The following is a 17604-nucleotide window of genomic DNA, read 5'->3' on the forward strand; positions in this document are numbered from 1 at the left end:
GATTTTCGCCACGTACATCTTCAATCAATGAAAAACGCTTCAATCAATGAAAAACGCTTCATTCAATGAAAAACGCATCACAAAACATATGATTGATTAATTTGCAGGGATTTTGTGTTTCTCCACTCTCGATTGAATACTCACAGTTCCTTTTGTGTGTTACTTGCTACCTAATAACGATGGAGTCAAAAGGAATGTAGTCACAGAAAAGTACCAGCTTCGAAATATGAACGCATTTTTCTAAAATTTATATGCTTTATAGGTGTGCTGAAGATAAAAAAGACTTCCATCAGCTTTAAAAGCCTTTAGGAAACAATTTATTTCATATGAGTGACTACCTCCAGTTTTTGCTCGCACCAGCAGAAGTCAAATAAACCGCTTCACAGATAAGAGATTGCCTGAAAAATTGAGGCCTCCGATTGACTGAGTTTGTTTCAAACTGAGCAGAAGCACTCACCGGAGTCCTACTAATGACAAATCCGAAGCCAAATAGACGAATAGAGTTTTCGGTCAGAAATTGAGCGTCATATCAGATTACTTTGTCACTTTTCCTCTACAAGAGTCTCCGAAAGAACCGAAAGTGTACACACAAAGGAGAGTATCCAGTTTGGCATTTTCAACCTTGATCCCCTCGATATCTGTACCCTCTGAAATTTAGAATCAAAAATATTCTGCGGCAGATTGGAGGATGAAGAAAAATTGGGTTGAATCGATACCAGAAGAACTTCACAATTGACACCTCTGGAGAAAGGGTGGAATTGTTGTGAATTAAAGGGGAATTTGCGATCTGTGCAGTAAATAAATTTATTGTGGAATAAGGGTGAAATAAAAGTGGACTTTAATGGAAATTCCGATCTGCCCATTTTAGGAGTTTACGGGTGGAATAAGGGTATAATTGTGTTGAATACGATTGGAATAAGGGTGGAATTGTGTTGAAATAAAGGTGGACTAAGAGGGAAATTGCGATTTGTCCTGTTTCCACCCTTACCCCCCCCCCTTTTTAAACGGCGGAAAACTTTTTCCAATCCTATCACTTGAAAACGGTTCGTTTTTTCGGTTCATTTTCCAATCCTATCATTTTTAGCGGTGGACACCTCGACACGGCACCTTATGCTCTCCATGACGATCAACCACTGAAAATAGTTCTTTGCTCTTGTCAGATCTTTCCCTTGATTATGTAACAAATGTAAAATTTTTTTTGTTTACAAACAGCTGTTTACAGGAGCAATTGAAGAATATTCGCCACAATGCTTGTCCAGTAACTCAGATTGATGAGATGCTGCCCTCTTTCTGTTCTACCCCGGCTTTTCGACTGGCAGTAGAAAGTTAGGATAATTATATACAGAACATAACATTTTGAAGTCAGCAATTTGATCCTGTCCAAAGCACACCAACAGGACGGTGTCACTGTAAAAATTTTTCTGGTTACGCCCATTAAAGTTACGAGCTATCAAATTAGCTTAAAAGGTGACAAAATTGATCATTCTCTATTTTCTTTCAGCAGGCAACTATCTCCGCTGCTCATGGGCCTAAGGAAACAGAACAAACCAGTTTTATGTAAACATAAACCTCGGTTCGACTATAAGCTTGCGGAGGTGAACCAAAACAGGAAAAATTATTCAAAAAATTAAACTATACTTTTATTAACTGCACAGTTGAAACTTTCAGTTGACATTACCTGGTAATACGATTGTCTGTAACGGTGTTGCAGGCGTCGTCAAGGCTCCTAAATACGTTTAATATACAAAAGTTGGTCAAATTAATAGATTTTTTGAACGCTAGGCTAGAAGCAAAATTTAGTACATCAAATGTTATAGGTTTTAAAAAATTCTAAGCAAATTTATACTACTTTTACGTCAACAAAACAACTGGATTTGATTGAACATGTAACGGAAATGATGCACCAACCAAATTTTAGGTTAACTGCTCAATTCAAACATTCAGTTGATATTACCTGGAAATAAAGTTGTCAGTGATGGTGGTGAAGGTATTGACGAGGCTCCTAAATACGATTAATAAATAAAAGTGGGTCCAAATCAACAGATTTTGTAAATATTAGGCTAGGAGAGGAATTTAAATCACCACATTTTCTTTACACAAATTAAAAGCTCGAGTTGAACAAAGATGTTACAGAAGTGAAGCACCAACGAAAAATTAATATAAAAAGTAAAATAATTTTTTATTAGCAGTATAGATCAAAATTTCAGTTCATATTACCTGGAACAATACTCGTCTGTAATGGAGGCACAGGTACCGTCAAGGCTCCTAAAAACGTATAATTTGTCCAATTAGATTTTTCTCAACAATAAGTTAGTCCAAATTATTAGACTTTTTGAACGTTAGGGTAGAATCAAAAATTAATACAGCAATTTTTCTAAAAATTTCAGGTTAAAAAAATTCTAAATAAAATTCTTTACCAATTCTTACATAACCAATAAAAACTCGAGTTGACTGAAAATGTAACGGAAGTGAACAATAAACCAAAACTTGTAAAAGTTGGAGTCATTTTAGGTTAACTGCAAAATGCAACATTCAATTGACATTACCTGGAATTAAAGTTGTCGGTGATTGTCGTGCAGGTATTGACGAGGCTCCTAAATACGTGTTATATGAATACGTTTGTCCAAATTAAAAGATTTTTTAATATCAGGATAAAATTGGAATTTAGTTCACCAAATTTTTTCTACGTAAACAAAACCCTCGAATTGAACAAGAATGTTACACAAATATACCCCAACAAAGAATTGATATAGAAAAGTAAATTACATTTATAATAACTTCATAGATTAGGTTTTGAGTTGACTTTACCTGGGAATACAGTCGTCTGTAATGGATGTGCATGTATTATTGTGGTTCCTAAACATGTATAATATATTAAAATATATATCGCAAAGTTTAAGCTACGAGCCGAAAAACTAACAACATGTTATCTTCCCTGAAGAAAAATTGCAATTTGAAAAAACAAAAGTGTTACAGTAGTGAAACGCGAACCTGAATTAAATTTAGACTAACTGTACTGTTCAAACTTTTTGTTTGCATTACCTTGAGAAACAGTTGCCTCTATGGGTGGTACAGGTGCTGTCGAGGCTCCTAAACACGTATAATATATATAAGTTAGTCCAAATTAATAGATTTCTTAAATACTTGACTAGAATTGGAATTTCTTACACCAAATTTTCACCACGTAAACAAAACACTTGAGTTGGAAAAGCATTTTACGGAAGAAAACCCTAACGAAAAAATGATATAAAATAGTAAATTAGATTTATATTATTTTCAGAGACCAAATTTTGAGCTGATTTTACCTGAAAATACTGTAGTCTATAATGGAGGTGCAGGTATTATTGTGGTACCTAAATACGTATAATATATAAAAAATTATCCAAGATGTTTCTTTGCACGTTAAGCTAGGAATGGAAGGGAATATACCAAGCTAGCTTCATTAAAATTAGACTAACTAAACAGTTCAAACTTTCTGTTTCCATTACCTTGAGAATCAATTGTCTCTGCGGGTGGTACAGGTGCTGTCGAGGCTCCTAAACCCGTATTTTATATAAAAGTTTACCCAAATTGTTAGATTTTTATTGTTAGACTGGGACCAGAAGGAAATATTATTTTTTACGTAGACCTAGAGCTCGAGCTGAGCAAGTGTTAATTTATAGTTAATAATTAAACTAAATTTAGATCAACCGCAAATTTCAAAGCCTATGAACTCTACCGGAAAATGAAGTCGTCTGCAATGGGGGTGCAGTTGTAGCCGAGGTTTCTAAATACGTTTAATTGATAAAAATTTATTAAAATGTTAATTTTGCAAATGTTGGATTCAAAAGGCTAGATTATGATGCTAATAGACTGTATTTAGGTATAACATTAACTTCAGTAGAAACTGATGGGAGCCTTTGGCTCTTTACAGACCGAAAAAAATTGAAAGACAGTAAATACCTAAACCGTGCATAAATTTAGAATAATCAAAACAACATTTATCAAGAAAACTTAAAGGAATAATAATTTAAAATTTTCAAAAATATATGCCTAATTTATGGTGAAATTTCCATTATTGAAAAACCATACATTATGGCAGCTGTCTCAAGTTTCTAAATTGCAGTTGGCAATAAAAGCAGTGAGCAGTAGAGAAGTAGGTAAGTAAAAAACTCAAAGTAATTTGAGAATAAGGAATGTAGTATACGTTGTTAAACTAACAACGTCTTCTGTAGTTTTTTTCACGTGCGAATCAGTATACGTTGGCCCTATAGGTTAGCTCTCTATCCTGTTCCATGTTTTTTATCTAAACTGATGTAAAAATTCGAGTGTAAAAAACTTTTATCTGTAAAATTCGATATTTTTTTATCTAAACTGATAATGAATTGTAAATTTCTGACAAGACAATCGCAGGTTTTTTTGCACTTCTTCATTTTTCATTTTTTCATTCCTTTGCATAACGGGAACTATAACAAAAATCTGCAACACTTTGTTCTAGGAAATTTTTTCTAGGCCTTTTTGTTCTAGGAAATTACGACAATTTTCGTTGAACAGTGAGCATAACAGATTGCTGAGTAACGTAAAAATGATTGGAATCAAAAATTCAATTTTAGCATTCGAAAGCACTATAACTAAGATTCCTGTTTTCTTGGTGGGATTTACCGGAATGATTACACTGCGGTGAATATTCCATTTTATACCAGTTTGAAGGCATAGTCAATTCCCATGCCTATAACAATCATAGAAAAATTGTTCAAGTTAATTAATTTAAAAAATTTATTTTGATAGCTCATTATGGGTCTTCACCTCGCAGTAGTTATATTTTTGTGTGATCATGGTTGCACAAATTTGAGTCGTCGTACTTTTAAATCCTAGTAGAGTACTTTCACATGATCCAGCAGAGTCGAAACACGAACGCGTTTTTCGAATTACTTCTCAATGAATCGCACTAATTAGCACAAGTTCGAATCATGGCCAAATTTTTGTCTAGATTTTCTGGTCATGGCCAATTTTCGTCTGGATTAAACGGTTCATTTTTCTATCACCTCGCCACGGGCCTGCAATATCTGATACGTATAACATTTTTAGAGCAAGGAAGTTTTTATTTAGTTCAAATTTCTATCTTACAAGACGCGTAGTAACGACAGTTTGATCTTTCCTAATCTACAAAATTTAATACGACTCGTACTTGCTGCACTGATTTCTTACTCAGTAAACAAGAGGAATATAGATCTGCCAAAAGTTTTCAAGTCTTCTACTGACGAGATTTTGGTCAAATGTTAACAAGCAAACGACACCCTAGTCCAGATGACCAAACAAAAAGGCAAAAAATGAGAGAACTATCTGGCATGTTTGTTTTCAAACCTAAGAAAATTATTGTATGTTTGCCCTAAATAAGGTAAAATGTCGGTGACATCTTCGATTTCAAAGGCAGGTCTATACGAACATCTGAGATTTTACTCACAAAAAAGTCAAAACTACTAAACTGCGCTCTTGGCAAGGGTTTTGATACTAATACTTTAAAAAATGCAAGTTATTGCGCAATTACCTAGAATATTCTTTAATAGCTGGGTGAAAAGGCTGGTTGAGCATAAATGATGCTTTGCTAATTTAATAAACTTTGCTAATTTAATAAAGTTGAACTATGGGGAATCTGTTCAAAAACTCACATTCACTCAGTTTTATAAGATTATAAGAACCCGAACTTGAGTCTCTGAGCATTTCAGCACCGTTTCAGGAGCAAAAATTCAATTCATTTCTGAAACATTGCCTCTCTAGAATATTCTAAGTTTCTTTTTGTGTGGTTTTTTTCATTACGATTACATATGAAAAAAAATAAAATTGATTTCAAACCAAACATGGTTGCCACCATCTTGTTTTTGCACCACTTAGGGAAGGTTCAATTCTGTCTAAAATTCTTTAACGGATTCCACCCAGAAGGATAGCAGTAGTATCTGAACTTAGATATGCTTCCGCCTCAAATATTTTGTAATTTCTTTTCAGATTGTTTTTGGGATTCATCAGAGTTGTATACCAGTAGAGATTTTAGTGAATGAAATCGCAGGGTTTCTGAACCAACAATTTTTTTGTCATCCGCGAATAAAAAACTTTCATTCAAGAAAACTTCAGGTAAATCATTTATATAAACCGAGAACAGAAAAACTGAGAAAATAATCCCTTGTGGTCCTTTACTGGATACGTTTGAGTAACTCGAAGTCAAATTTGCAATAACTACTCGTTGTTGCCCGCCTAAAAGATACAATTTGAGGAACACGAGGAACTTTTCATCAAAACGAAATTGAGAAAATTTGTGGATCATGATTCTGAAGTTTATTGTGTCGAAAGCGTTGGCTATATCAAGGAAAATAGATACCGGTTTCTTTTTGGCATCTAGCTCATAATACAGTTTGTCGCAATAAGTAAGGAGTCGAGTTATGGTTGATCAACCAATGCAAATAAAATGCAGTTCGCAACAGAGTTGGTTTTGAAAGAGGTGTTTAAAATGTTTATAAACTAATCTTTCAAACATTAATAACAAAGACGTAAGCACCGCAATAGGTCGGTAGTTTTTGATATCAGTTATGCTATCACTCATAAAATGAGTTCTTATATGAACTTTTTTCCATATTTCTGAACTGGTTTTGGTTTTTCGAACAACTGAAAATGAACAAAACATGATTTATCAAGATTGAGGCAGCTGTTTTGAGGAAACCTGGCGACATCTCGTCAAACAAATTTGAACCCGATTTGATTTTAGAGATTTCTTCCAAAACTTCCGGGAATCTGTTCAAAAATTCACATTCACTCAGTTCTATAAGATTATAAGAACCGGAACTTGAGTCTCTGAGCATTTCAGCACGGTTTCAGGAGCAAAAATTCAACTCATTTCTGAAACATTGCCACTCCAGAATATTTTAAGTTTCTTTTTGTGCGGTTTTTTTTTATTATGATTACATATCAATTAAAAAATTAAATTGATTTCAAACCAAACATGGTTTCCACCATCTTGTTTTTGCCCTACTTATGGGAGGTGCAATTCTGATTAAAATTTTCTAACGGATCCCATCCAGAAGGATAGCAGTAGTATCTGAACTTAGATATGCTTCCACCTCAAATAATTTGTCATTTCTTTTTGGATTGTTTTGGGATTCATCAGAGGTGTATACCAGTAAAGATTTTAGGTGAATGAAATCTCATTGATACATTTATATACGCGAATAATTTTCTTTGCACCGCTTCTGTCTCATTTCTCTAGCATAAATTAGGACTTCGCCACTGGACCGACCATGTATTGAAGTCGTGTGATTTGATCTCCCGGAAATCAAGTGGATTCAGAAAAGACTGTCTAACAAGTATTTTATTCAAAAGAAGAAGATCTGTTAAGACCAGATTGTACCCAATGGGCAAAATACCTTGGTTAATCAGACTTAAGTCGTAGTCTGAGTCCGAGAGATTCCATTTTCTACATATCCACTTAAGACATCTTCATTCTGAACTTTGAACTTTCTCCAGACGCTGTTGTCCAACTTTGCTGAGAAGCCAAATTTCTGATCCATATTAGAGAACTGAAAATACTTAAGTTTTAACTAGAAAACACTTAACGTTCGCTTTTGTGTCAGCAGGCATAACTCGTCAAATATAAGCTAGCTTCTGGAGACCTTTCTTTACAATAACGTCAAAGTAAAAATTCCGAGAATTGCTTTGGGAGAAATTTACGCCAAGATCTATTACCAACTTGACCCGTTCAATCTGAAGTTCTCTTGCTCGAAACGACAATTCATGCTCAGCGCAATTTTGTGGAGAAAATTTCATAAGCTTGAACTTCGTGAAATTAAATTTCAAATAGTTTTTTTCACTCCGCGTGATAGCACTATCATTATCATTTTGTAAAATTGGTTGATGGGTTTTGAATCAACAAGTTTTTTGTCATCCGCGAACAAAAAATTTTCATTCAAGAAAACTTCTGGTAAATCATAAATATAAACCGAGAACAGAAAAACTGCGAAAACCAAACATTGTGTTCCTTCACTGGATACGTTTGAGTAATTCGAAGTCAAATTTGAAATAACTACTCGTTTTTGCCCGCCTAAAAGATACAATTTGAGGAACACGAGGAACTTTTCATCAAAACCAAATTGAGAAAATTTGTGGATCATAATTCTGAAGTTTATTGTGTCGAAAGCGTTGGCTATATCAAGGAAAATAGATACTGGTTTCTTTTTGGCCTCTAGCTCATAATACAGTTTGTCGCAACAAGTAAGGAGTCGAGTTATGGTTGATCGAACAATGCAAATACAATGCAGTTCGCTACAGAGTTGGTTTTGAAAGAGGTGTTTGAAATGTTTATAAACTAATCTCTCAAACATTAATAACAAAGACGTAAGCACCGCAATAGGTCGGTAGTTTTTGATATCAGTTATGCTATCACTCATAAAATGAGTTCTTATATGAATGTTTTTCCATATTTCTGGAACTGGCATTGGTTTTTCGAACAACTGAAAATGAATAAAACATGATTTATCAGGATTGAGGCAGCTGTTTTGAGGAAACCTGATGACATCTCGTCAAACAAATTTGAACCCTATTTGATTTTAGAGATTTTTTCCAAGACTTCCGTTTTAGAAATCAGAGAAGCTTTCGTCTTCCGAAAACTCAGAGCAAATACTCAAGTTATAGCAAGGAAAGATATCGAGCGATGAGCTTGTTATTATTACGGATACTAAATTTAATTGAGTAAACTGCTGGAGCAATAGTTTCTCCTTGCTGGTCAAGTGATCCCAATGTGTGATGAAAAATTTAATGTTATCATTAACAATCAGACAGTTTTCTTATCTTTTTTGTGCCACCAATTGTTCAATTTTTCAAATCAGAGAGTCAATGATTCCACAGAGTTTACCATATTCAATTCTGTAGCTACTATTAACAGAAGTATTGTATATTTAACCAATATAACCAGAATATCTCTGAACTCATAAACGCATGTTGAAACAAACCCTCTAGGTAGTATCGCTTGTTTTTACTTCTCCGAGTAGATGGTTAGATTTATGAGCTATCATAACACCTCCATGAGTGCCAATTTGCCTATCACTCCTTTTCTGCAAATAATAGTTGCTGCTTAGAAAGATCTCGCAGTCTTTAACATTTGAATCAAACCATGTTTCAGCTAAACAATTGACGTCTGGTTTGACTTTGCTTAATAGGACATCTAATTTCATTCGTATCTGCATCGCCGGAAGCGATCTACAATATAGTGCTGCAATTCGTATCACATCGCATGATTCTAGTCAAGATTGTTTGTTGTTTATTTGGTGGACTCTGCAGTGTTAAGCAGACAGTATCTGTTCTTGGCGCCAGATCAATGGCTTTCTGTTTATAATACAATTTCCCTTCTCTAATTTTTATTTCTGATCGATTGATTTTTAGTTCATACGAAACTTTGTATCGACAACAAAGAAGATGTTTTTCTTTCAACCATTCTGCTCTGCGAAAGAAATTCTGACAAAAATATTTTTCTTTTTCAATTTGTTATTCAACATCTGTAAAACGCAATGATTCCACTGGTTTGCAATCTTTATAACCAGTAGTTGTTTATTTGGATTATTGCTGCTTTTTTTCTCTGGACGAAAAGCGTCTTCTATAGAATACCTATTCCCAATGATTCTGTAATTTTTTCAACCCTGAGCTTGTCATATCGGTATCTGTCAACAAAATCACTAGATGGGCTCTCATTGCTGGCTGATTTTCCGATAGACCATATATATTTAATTTATTTACCTCCTGCATTTCTTAGAATTGTCTTATTTGTTAATATCTGAAATTGAGTTAGTTTCCTGTTGAATCTTTGGTTTATTTTGCAGATTAATGTTCAGATCTTTCATATTCTGGGCAATCTCTTGTCTCAAAAAATTAATTTGATGTTTTATATCATTTTTGACGTTCTCATTTCTTTCGTGAAAATTATTTTTGCTTTGCGTTGTTATTACTTCGGTTCGGCAATTTTCACAGGCCCAGAAGGAACCATTGATTTTTCTGTGGCCTAAATTTTTTCTTATGTCAAATCAGAACAAGTGACGTGAAACCAATTATCGCACTTGAAGCAATGTGTGCATTTTTTTGCAATTTGCATGACACTCATCGCATGGAAGGGTTTCTTTTTCCTTCCTTTTATGGGGCATTTTCCCGGGGGAGGTGGATTCTTCTGGCAGGCTACCCAAAAGAGCCTTTAACAATATATAATTTTCACAGGCAAACAGCACAAGAAAACTTGCACGGACAGAGTGGGCTGCTTTCACAGGCAAAGCACCACGAGAAGCTCACTTGGGGGCGTTTGGGGGCGATGGGTATTGGGAACGATCTCACCGGATATTGGGCAACTCGTGTAGTCCCAGTAGCCCCAAATAAACTGCACTCCACTTGCACTCCAAATATAAACAGACAGGACGCAAAAACCGGGCGGAGGCAAAATTGCTTCGGTAAGGCTCTCTTCGGCCAGGTAAATCTATCCTTTTTAAACTGAAACATTTTTATGGGCCGAAATTAAATCTGAGCAGTATAATGCCACACTTTTATTGCTTACAAATGGTTTTTCTATGCTAGTATACACGCTCTTTATTTGTAAGCTAAGTTCTAGTTAATTACCACAAAAACACGCGGAAGTTTTGAGTCGCATATCAAGCAAACCTTGTTGGCGGGAGTAAAACAGAAGACATTAATTTTCCTGCATTAATTTTTATTTAAAAATCAAAACGCTATTATAAATTGCAACATAAACAGAAGACTGGCCATCCAAAAAAACTGAATTTATATGGGCTGATTCAGCGCTGATTTGTGCTGCCACCAACCTCCACGAAAAGAAATCACCAACCTCCAGTAGTCAACTGTGTGGATAAACCATTTTTTGTCGTTTTATTCGCTTCTTTTTGAATTTGAGTACTGAGCAAGTCATATTTGACCTTCTTTTTTTCTCTGAAGCTGTTATAATACTGGATATTCTCTCAGATCTCGCAGTTAATGGGTATCCTATCAAACGACGATCACAAAATCCTTTGTTTTTTGAATTCATCTCAAACATTTTTTGTTTTTTTAAAGGCATCAAAAGAAGATATAAAATTCTTATTGGGTATTCTCTCTGCTTCATCACCGGTGAGATCTTTCCAATTTTATCTCTACTCACTTTTTTTAAGTTTCATTTGCAGTTCACAAACAAAAAAGAAAATTGCTTTAGATTTTTTTTAAAGTCTCAATTAGAGCAAATACGCGTTATTACCATGTTTTCAAAAAAACGTTCTCGAGAAATGCAACAAAAAAAAGAACTAATTGCAAAGCTTTTGGAAAACTATGAAAAAATACAAGAGAAAGACAATATCATGACAAAACTCGAAAAAGATCTTGTGAACAAGGAAATGCAAAAACTAACTGTCGAAAATCAAAAAGGAACTATTGATCGCATGGAAAAAGATATCGAAATTTTCAAAACACAAACTTTTAAAGTTATTGATAATTTACTTGAGAGACAGGAGACGCCAAAAAGCAACGGTCGTGTTGATGCTGCACTGAAAACTTATCAACCAAAAATGGTACCCCGATTTGCCAAGCAATTAGTTATATCTGATAGCACTTTTCGGAAAGTAAATCAGCATGACATTTCGCAGCAGACTGCAATCCAATCATGTTCATCTCCAAAAATAGGAGACATTTCTGATGTAGTTGATTGCTATTCTCCTGGAGCAAAAACGAAACATTAATTGTACCATGTCGGTCATAATTCAATTGACGAAGGTGTTTCTGGACAGGAGGCAGCGACTCAACTCAAAGAAACAGTCGACAAATGTATGCCAAAATTCAAATCTCATCGTGTTGCTATATGCAAAATTGGTCCGGTAAAAGACGGTTGCTATGGAAGGAAAACAAACAACGAGGAAATATCGAAATTCAATGACAATCTAGAAATGATTGATGGCCTGGAGCTTAATGGATCCTATCCTTGGTCACGGATTGAAGTTTTGGAAAATGCGCTATCAATTATTGATATATGTTTTGATGGAGTGCATCTCAATAATGGCGGTATAAAAAATCTGGTAGAAAACATACGCCTCTATAATATAAAACATAACCTACCGGCATCACAGAATACAGTTCAACCTCGGAAATTACATAGAAATTTCAACTTTGCTTGAGTTGAGTAACTTTTTATGACATGATATTTTTACCGTTTGTTTTAACTTTCTGTTTTTTTGGGAAATGTGAAAGACCAGGTATACATTAAGCAACGTTACTTAACTCAAGTAAATAAGAAACATGATAATTTGGAAAACGTGCTGATTTATTTCCAGAGAAAACTGATTTTATTACTCATTGTGGCTGTTCGTTGTGTTTCACCTTTTCCTCACAGATGTTTTTTGCTTCTTTGTGGTGACATAGAAAGAAATCCTGGACTCTTTGATGCTTCAAAACTTTCTACTTTGGATGATGCTATATTTGGCGCTCAAAATGGCATTGAATTTCTACTTTTCAACGCTCGCAGCATACAAAATAGGTATCAAGATATATCAAACTTGCTCCAGCAGCTGAATTCGGAAACTATTGTTATAGTAACTGAAACTTGGATGAGCGAAGAACAAAGCTTGAATATAAACCTCAGCGCTGAGCACAATTTTTTAACAGGAGCAGCTAAGGGTGGGGTTGTATAGGAATATGGATTCCTAAGAATGAAAATTTTAAGCGCAGAAGAGATTTTGAGTTAGCTGATCCAAAATTTTTTGAAGCGTTGTGGCTGGCACTAGGCAACCCGTTAACGGAAAAATGTCTTCTTAACATCTCGCATTGTCCACATCAAAGCCTGGGTGACTTCTTTTTAGACGAATTAAGTGCAGAAGTTTCTAATGCGTTCTCAGCTACAGATAATATTCTCTTATTTGGTGATTATAACATTGATATGTTGAGTTTAAATGGGAAGAAAAGCCTTCAAAATTTTGCGGCGGGACTAGGATTACAGTTAACCAACGTTGATTTTCCTACACGCATAAGCAAAAATAAAAGAAGTTTGATAGATTACTGTTTCTCTACTAATGAGCAAATCACTAGCTGGAAAGTCTGCTTAACTCCTTTCGATATTGATCATAATATACTTTTGTTTCAGAGCAAATTTTTTTTGTTAGAAGAAAAACAAAATTATTTTATTAAACGAGATACAAAAAATTTTGTCATTGAAAAATTTAATAGAGATCTGGCTCTTGCAGATTGGAGAAAAGTTCATCAACAAAGAAACTGCGATGAAATGTTTGCAGAGTTTTATAAGAATTTTTTTGACAATACTCGAGAAAAAGGCACCAACAGAGAAGAAATTATTTTCTAATATAAAAAAGACTACTTCAGAAAAACCTTGGGTGACAAGAGAAATTCGACATTTAGTTCCCGACAAACATCGTTACTTCAATGACTACAAATTGACACAAAGTGCCGAATCATTTGTGTCATTTAAAAAGTATCAGAACTTTGTAAATCGAAAGTTAAAAGAAGCACAAAATCATTTTTCAGAGGTTTTTTTAAGAAATTTGAAACCTCAAAAGAGAATTGGAAATTCATACAGAAAAAATCTGAACGGAAAACATTAGTCCAAACATCACTAAAATTGATGAGAATGGTAGAAAAACGAAAGACAAAAAATCAATATGTAATGTTTTTAACGGAGGTTTTATCGAAATGGGCATCTACAGAGGGCAGATTGATCCAATTAACGTCAAAAACTGGAGGGAAAATTTCAAGAGTTTAACTTTAGACCTTTTACTCTGAGGGAATTGACAATCTAGACAACAACAAAGCACCAGGTTCGGGATACATCAATGCTTGGGCATTGAAATCCGGAAAATATGCTCTTGGGACCCATCTTCAGATTATATTTAATGATTGCATTCAAAAGAAAGTTTTTCAAACAATTCTTAGGGATGCGCGCAACACACCAAATTTCAAGAAGGGAGATGTTTCTGTTTTAACTAATTATCGTCCAATTTCTGTAACACCAACTTTCGCAAAAGTTTTTGAAAGGCTTTTACTTAATCAGTTAGTACAATATCTTGAAAAATTGCGCTCTTGAACAAAAAACAATTCGGTTTCCAATCTCAGGTTTCCAATTTCTTTTATTGAAAAAATAATAGGAAATATGGAAGATAACAACGACACAGGTGCAGTGTTCTTAGATCTTGCAAAAGCTTTCAATTCAATTTCACATGAGATCTTTCTCAAGAAAGCTGAAAATTTCAACCTGTCTCAATCAACAATTTTATTTCTCAAATCTTTTCTCGAAAATCGAACACAATGCGTAAAACTGGGTATTGACTTAACAGATAAAATAACTATTAATCATGGTTGTCCACATGTGTTAGGACCTCTTATTTTTCTGTTATATGTGAACGATTTTTCTGAAAAGCTGGAAGGTGAAAATGATGTTGTTCAATTTGCGGATGACACTAGTATTATATGTAAATTTGAACGTGAAGAAAATATTCCCCTAAAAAATGAAAAAGTATTAGAACAAACAGAAAAATACCTGACAGAGAATCAACTCACTTTAAATGCCGATAAAACAGAGATGTCATTCTTTTAAATCATTTTAATTCGGATCAGAGCTTTCTTTTAAAGGTGAAGTTATCAAACCAGCTCATGCATGTCGTTATCTGGGAGTACAAATTGATTCAAACCTAACCTTTGAAAATCACCTGAACTCAGTTTTAATCAAAATGGCTAATGCAATTCGTTCTTTGTATCTTGTAAGAAATCAAATACTTTGAATGTAAGAATTGATGTTTTCAAGTCAATTGTACTCTCTCATCTTTCCTTCAGTGGAGTTTTCCTTCAAACTCTTACAGTGAAAAACATAAACCGCATAAACAGGCAAATTAACTAGGGAATAAAAGTTTGTTATTTTCGTCAAAAATTTGACCACTCCATTGATCTTCTCATTAAGGATCGTATCCTGCCGGCCGAATTGTTTATCTCAAAAGTTTATCTTGAAAAGCGTTCAAAAATGGAACAAATTGCCCTCTTCAATAAGAACTTTTAACAGTAAAACTTGCTTTGAAAATATTTTAACCGAGTTTTTGCTCGATCAACACAAGAAAGTACCCGTTAATAGACAAATAGGAGACTTCAAATCCTATTTTTACCTATGAAAACGAACAGCCACAATTTGAAGATTTTTATATTAATAACAATGCTGATTAATTTATTTAACGTTTTAGAGCATTTAGATGTTTAACCTTAGGGTTTCAGTCTGAGTAATTTACATGTTTAAAAAAAATATGATATTGTTTTCTTATGATTTTATATGAGTTGAAACCAAACATACCGGCGGTTTTCTTTGTTTAAAACCGAACGTGCCGTCATTTTTCTACGTTTAAAACCCAAAATACCGACGAATTCCTGCAGTCGAAAATTGAGCTTGCCAACGATTTCCGGCGTTTAAAATCAAAAACCCCAATTATACCGTTGGAAAAAACCGTAACGTTTTTGCCTCTTTTGTCTAACTCTAACCAAACGTACTAAAAGGATTGAAGTGCACTTTTTCTGGAGCAGAAAAGAATTGCTATCAGGCTTGAGCTTGTATGCTTTGTATTAACGGCATTCAAATCTTAACAGGCAAAAATGAAAATTATTTATCCCGTGAGAACTTGGTAGTTCCTTGCTTACGGCGGTAAATCTTCTTGTATTTACCACAGTTAGTACATGTAGTTAAAAGCAAGAGTTATATTGCAATAAACTGCAAAATATCACTACAGACAGCTAAATTTACTAAATTTTCAAACAGTTTGGATTTTAGTATGCCAAAAATATGTCTTCCAGGAAAATTTAATTGCAATACTTGATTGATAAACTCTTTTATTTGCGAGAACTTGCAAGTTTTCTAACGAAATAAACATAATATTCCAAGATCAATCTCTACAAGTTAGTGCAATTATAACAAGTTAACGATTCTGGAATGCCTGGTTAAGGCCTTTTGTATAGCACTTACAACTGCGCACTGCTCGCTCGGAAAATATCTAAAAATTATAACGTTTCTTTTAAAAAAAATAGTTGTAGGCATGTTTGATAAAGAACTTTCTAATTTCTTCGATGTCTGCAAAAAAATTAGAAGCATACTCGTTTAAATCTACACTCTTTGGTTCCTTACTCTTTGTCAATTCAAATTGATCACTCATCAAAATAAGGTACAGCGAAGAAAGGCATTAGCAAAACACAAAGGTCTCTAACAATCCGTTTTTAGCAACTTGTTCTCTGATTAGAGAACAAAATTTGAAATCGTTTTGCATTACTGTCATTTAATGTTTTAACAAGATGAAAAAATTGTGTTTACTGAAAGGGTCTTTGCTTAATTAAAAAATTAGAAAAAAAAAATTGGTGGATAGTTAAATTGCAATTCCTCAGTTTTTATGTAAGTTTTCTGCAGAAATTAGAGATATAGTGGTAAATATTGAGAACTCTACTTCAAATTTGCACTGTTTTAGAACTTTCCTAGAATCCATATCTAGTAAAACGTCAAAACTGCTGAAATGGTGCAATTTCATAGTGTGAAGAAACAATTTCTAGTTTTCGACCACCGCTTTCACATTTTGATCTCAACTCCACTATCTCCCCTTCCTCATTCATTGACGCTAGAATTTTTAACCCCAGACTTGCTACCCCTAAAGCTAATTAGTAGCCGGTTGTTTGAAAGCATTACGAGAGTACGTACCTGCGCGAAAAACAATCAAACTAAAATAAATACCTAAATCTAAAACTCTCAAACTACTATTTATGAGGGAGTAAAATTAAAGACAGCTTATATTTGGTTGTTCTAACTAATAATGATAAAATATTAACGGGCCATCTGCCAAATAGTACTCTCCCACTATTTTTTGATGCGATAATTGTTGTTCTCAAACTGAAGAATTTGTGAATTCTTGTTTTTTGAAATTCGCTTACTCTGACAATTTGTTTTCAGGCGCAGAATGGACACAGTTGTTGCCGTTGCCAGTTTGATAGAGGAAAAAAGACCAATCGCCAAGACAAAAGGAACAAAACAGAATGAATCTTTCTTGAACTAAACTTAGCGTTTGATACTTTAGATCACAGTATCCTAATTCCAAAGCCCTTCAAAATACGGTCCAAAGTAATTTATTTTGGATTTTTTGTCCAATTGTAGGCAAAATACATTACATAAATTAGTCATTGATATTTCAAACTGAGTTCTCTAGAAGAAGGCATGCCAAAAGGATTGAAAACAGGCCATCAAAAAAGATAAGAAAAGATAAGGTACGATGATAAGAAGAGAGACAAATGTTTTTACATATATCTATCTCATTTTCTTCTGGAACTGTTTTGACTTTCTCTAATGTATTTTTTCTCTTTCGAATTTTAGTCCATTTTTTCAATAGTGGGGACGGGTTAACAAAAGAAAAACTTATTGGTAATTTTTTGCGTAGTGACTTAATTTACTAGGAGGTCTATTGTCTCAGTATCTATGATTACATTTTTTTAGATTTTTTGTTAAGGAGTTTGTAATCTCATTGAAATGGGTCATCGCCTACTCAAATTTTAGCTGGATCGTTTAGGACTTTTTAGACCTTTGAGGTTGAATTTTGAAAAGAGCAA

General features: G+C 34.0%; 1 protein-coding gene across 1 annotated transcript in view; it reads right to left on the reverse strand.

Annotated features, from left to right (window-relative positions):
• Positions 1–1664: 1664 nt before the first annotated feature.
• LOC142334817 (uncharacterized) overlaps positions 1665–17604 on the reverse strand; it is a 78079-nt gene continuing 62139 nt past the window's right edge. The window contains exons 7-13 of the mRNA XM_075383141.1: positions 3489–3536; positions 3043–3090; positions 2809–2856; positions 2547–2594; positions 2218–2265; positions 1955–2002; positions 1665–1726 (exon numbers count right to left, since the gene is read on the reverse strand). Of these exons, the coding sequence (XP_075239256.1) occupies positions 1665–1726; positions 1955–2002; positions 2218–2265; positions 2547–2594; positions 2809–2856; positions 3043–3090; positions 3489–3536 (350 nt within the window). The remainder of the gene's footprint in view (positions 1727–1954; positions 2003–2217; positions 2266–2546; positions 2595–2808; positions 2857–3042; positions 3091–3488; positions 3537–17604) is intronic.

This window comes from Convolutriloba macropyga, chromosome 2 (genome assembly GCF_964194025.1).
Source record: "Convolutriloba macropyga chromosome 2, txConMacr16.3, whole genome shotgun sequence".
Lineage (NCBI taxonomy): Eukaryota > Metazoa > Xenacoelomorpha > Acoela > Convolutidae > Convolutriloba > Convolutriloba macropyga.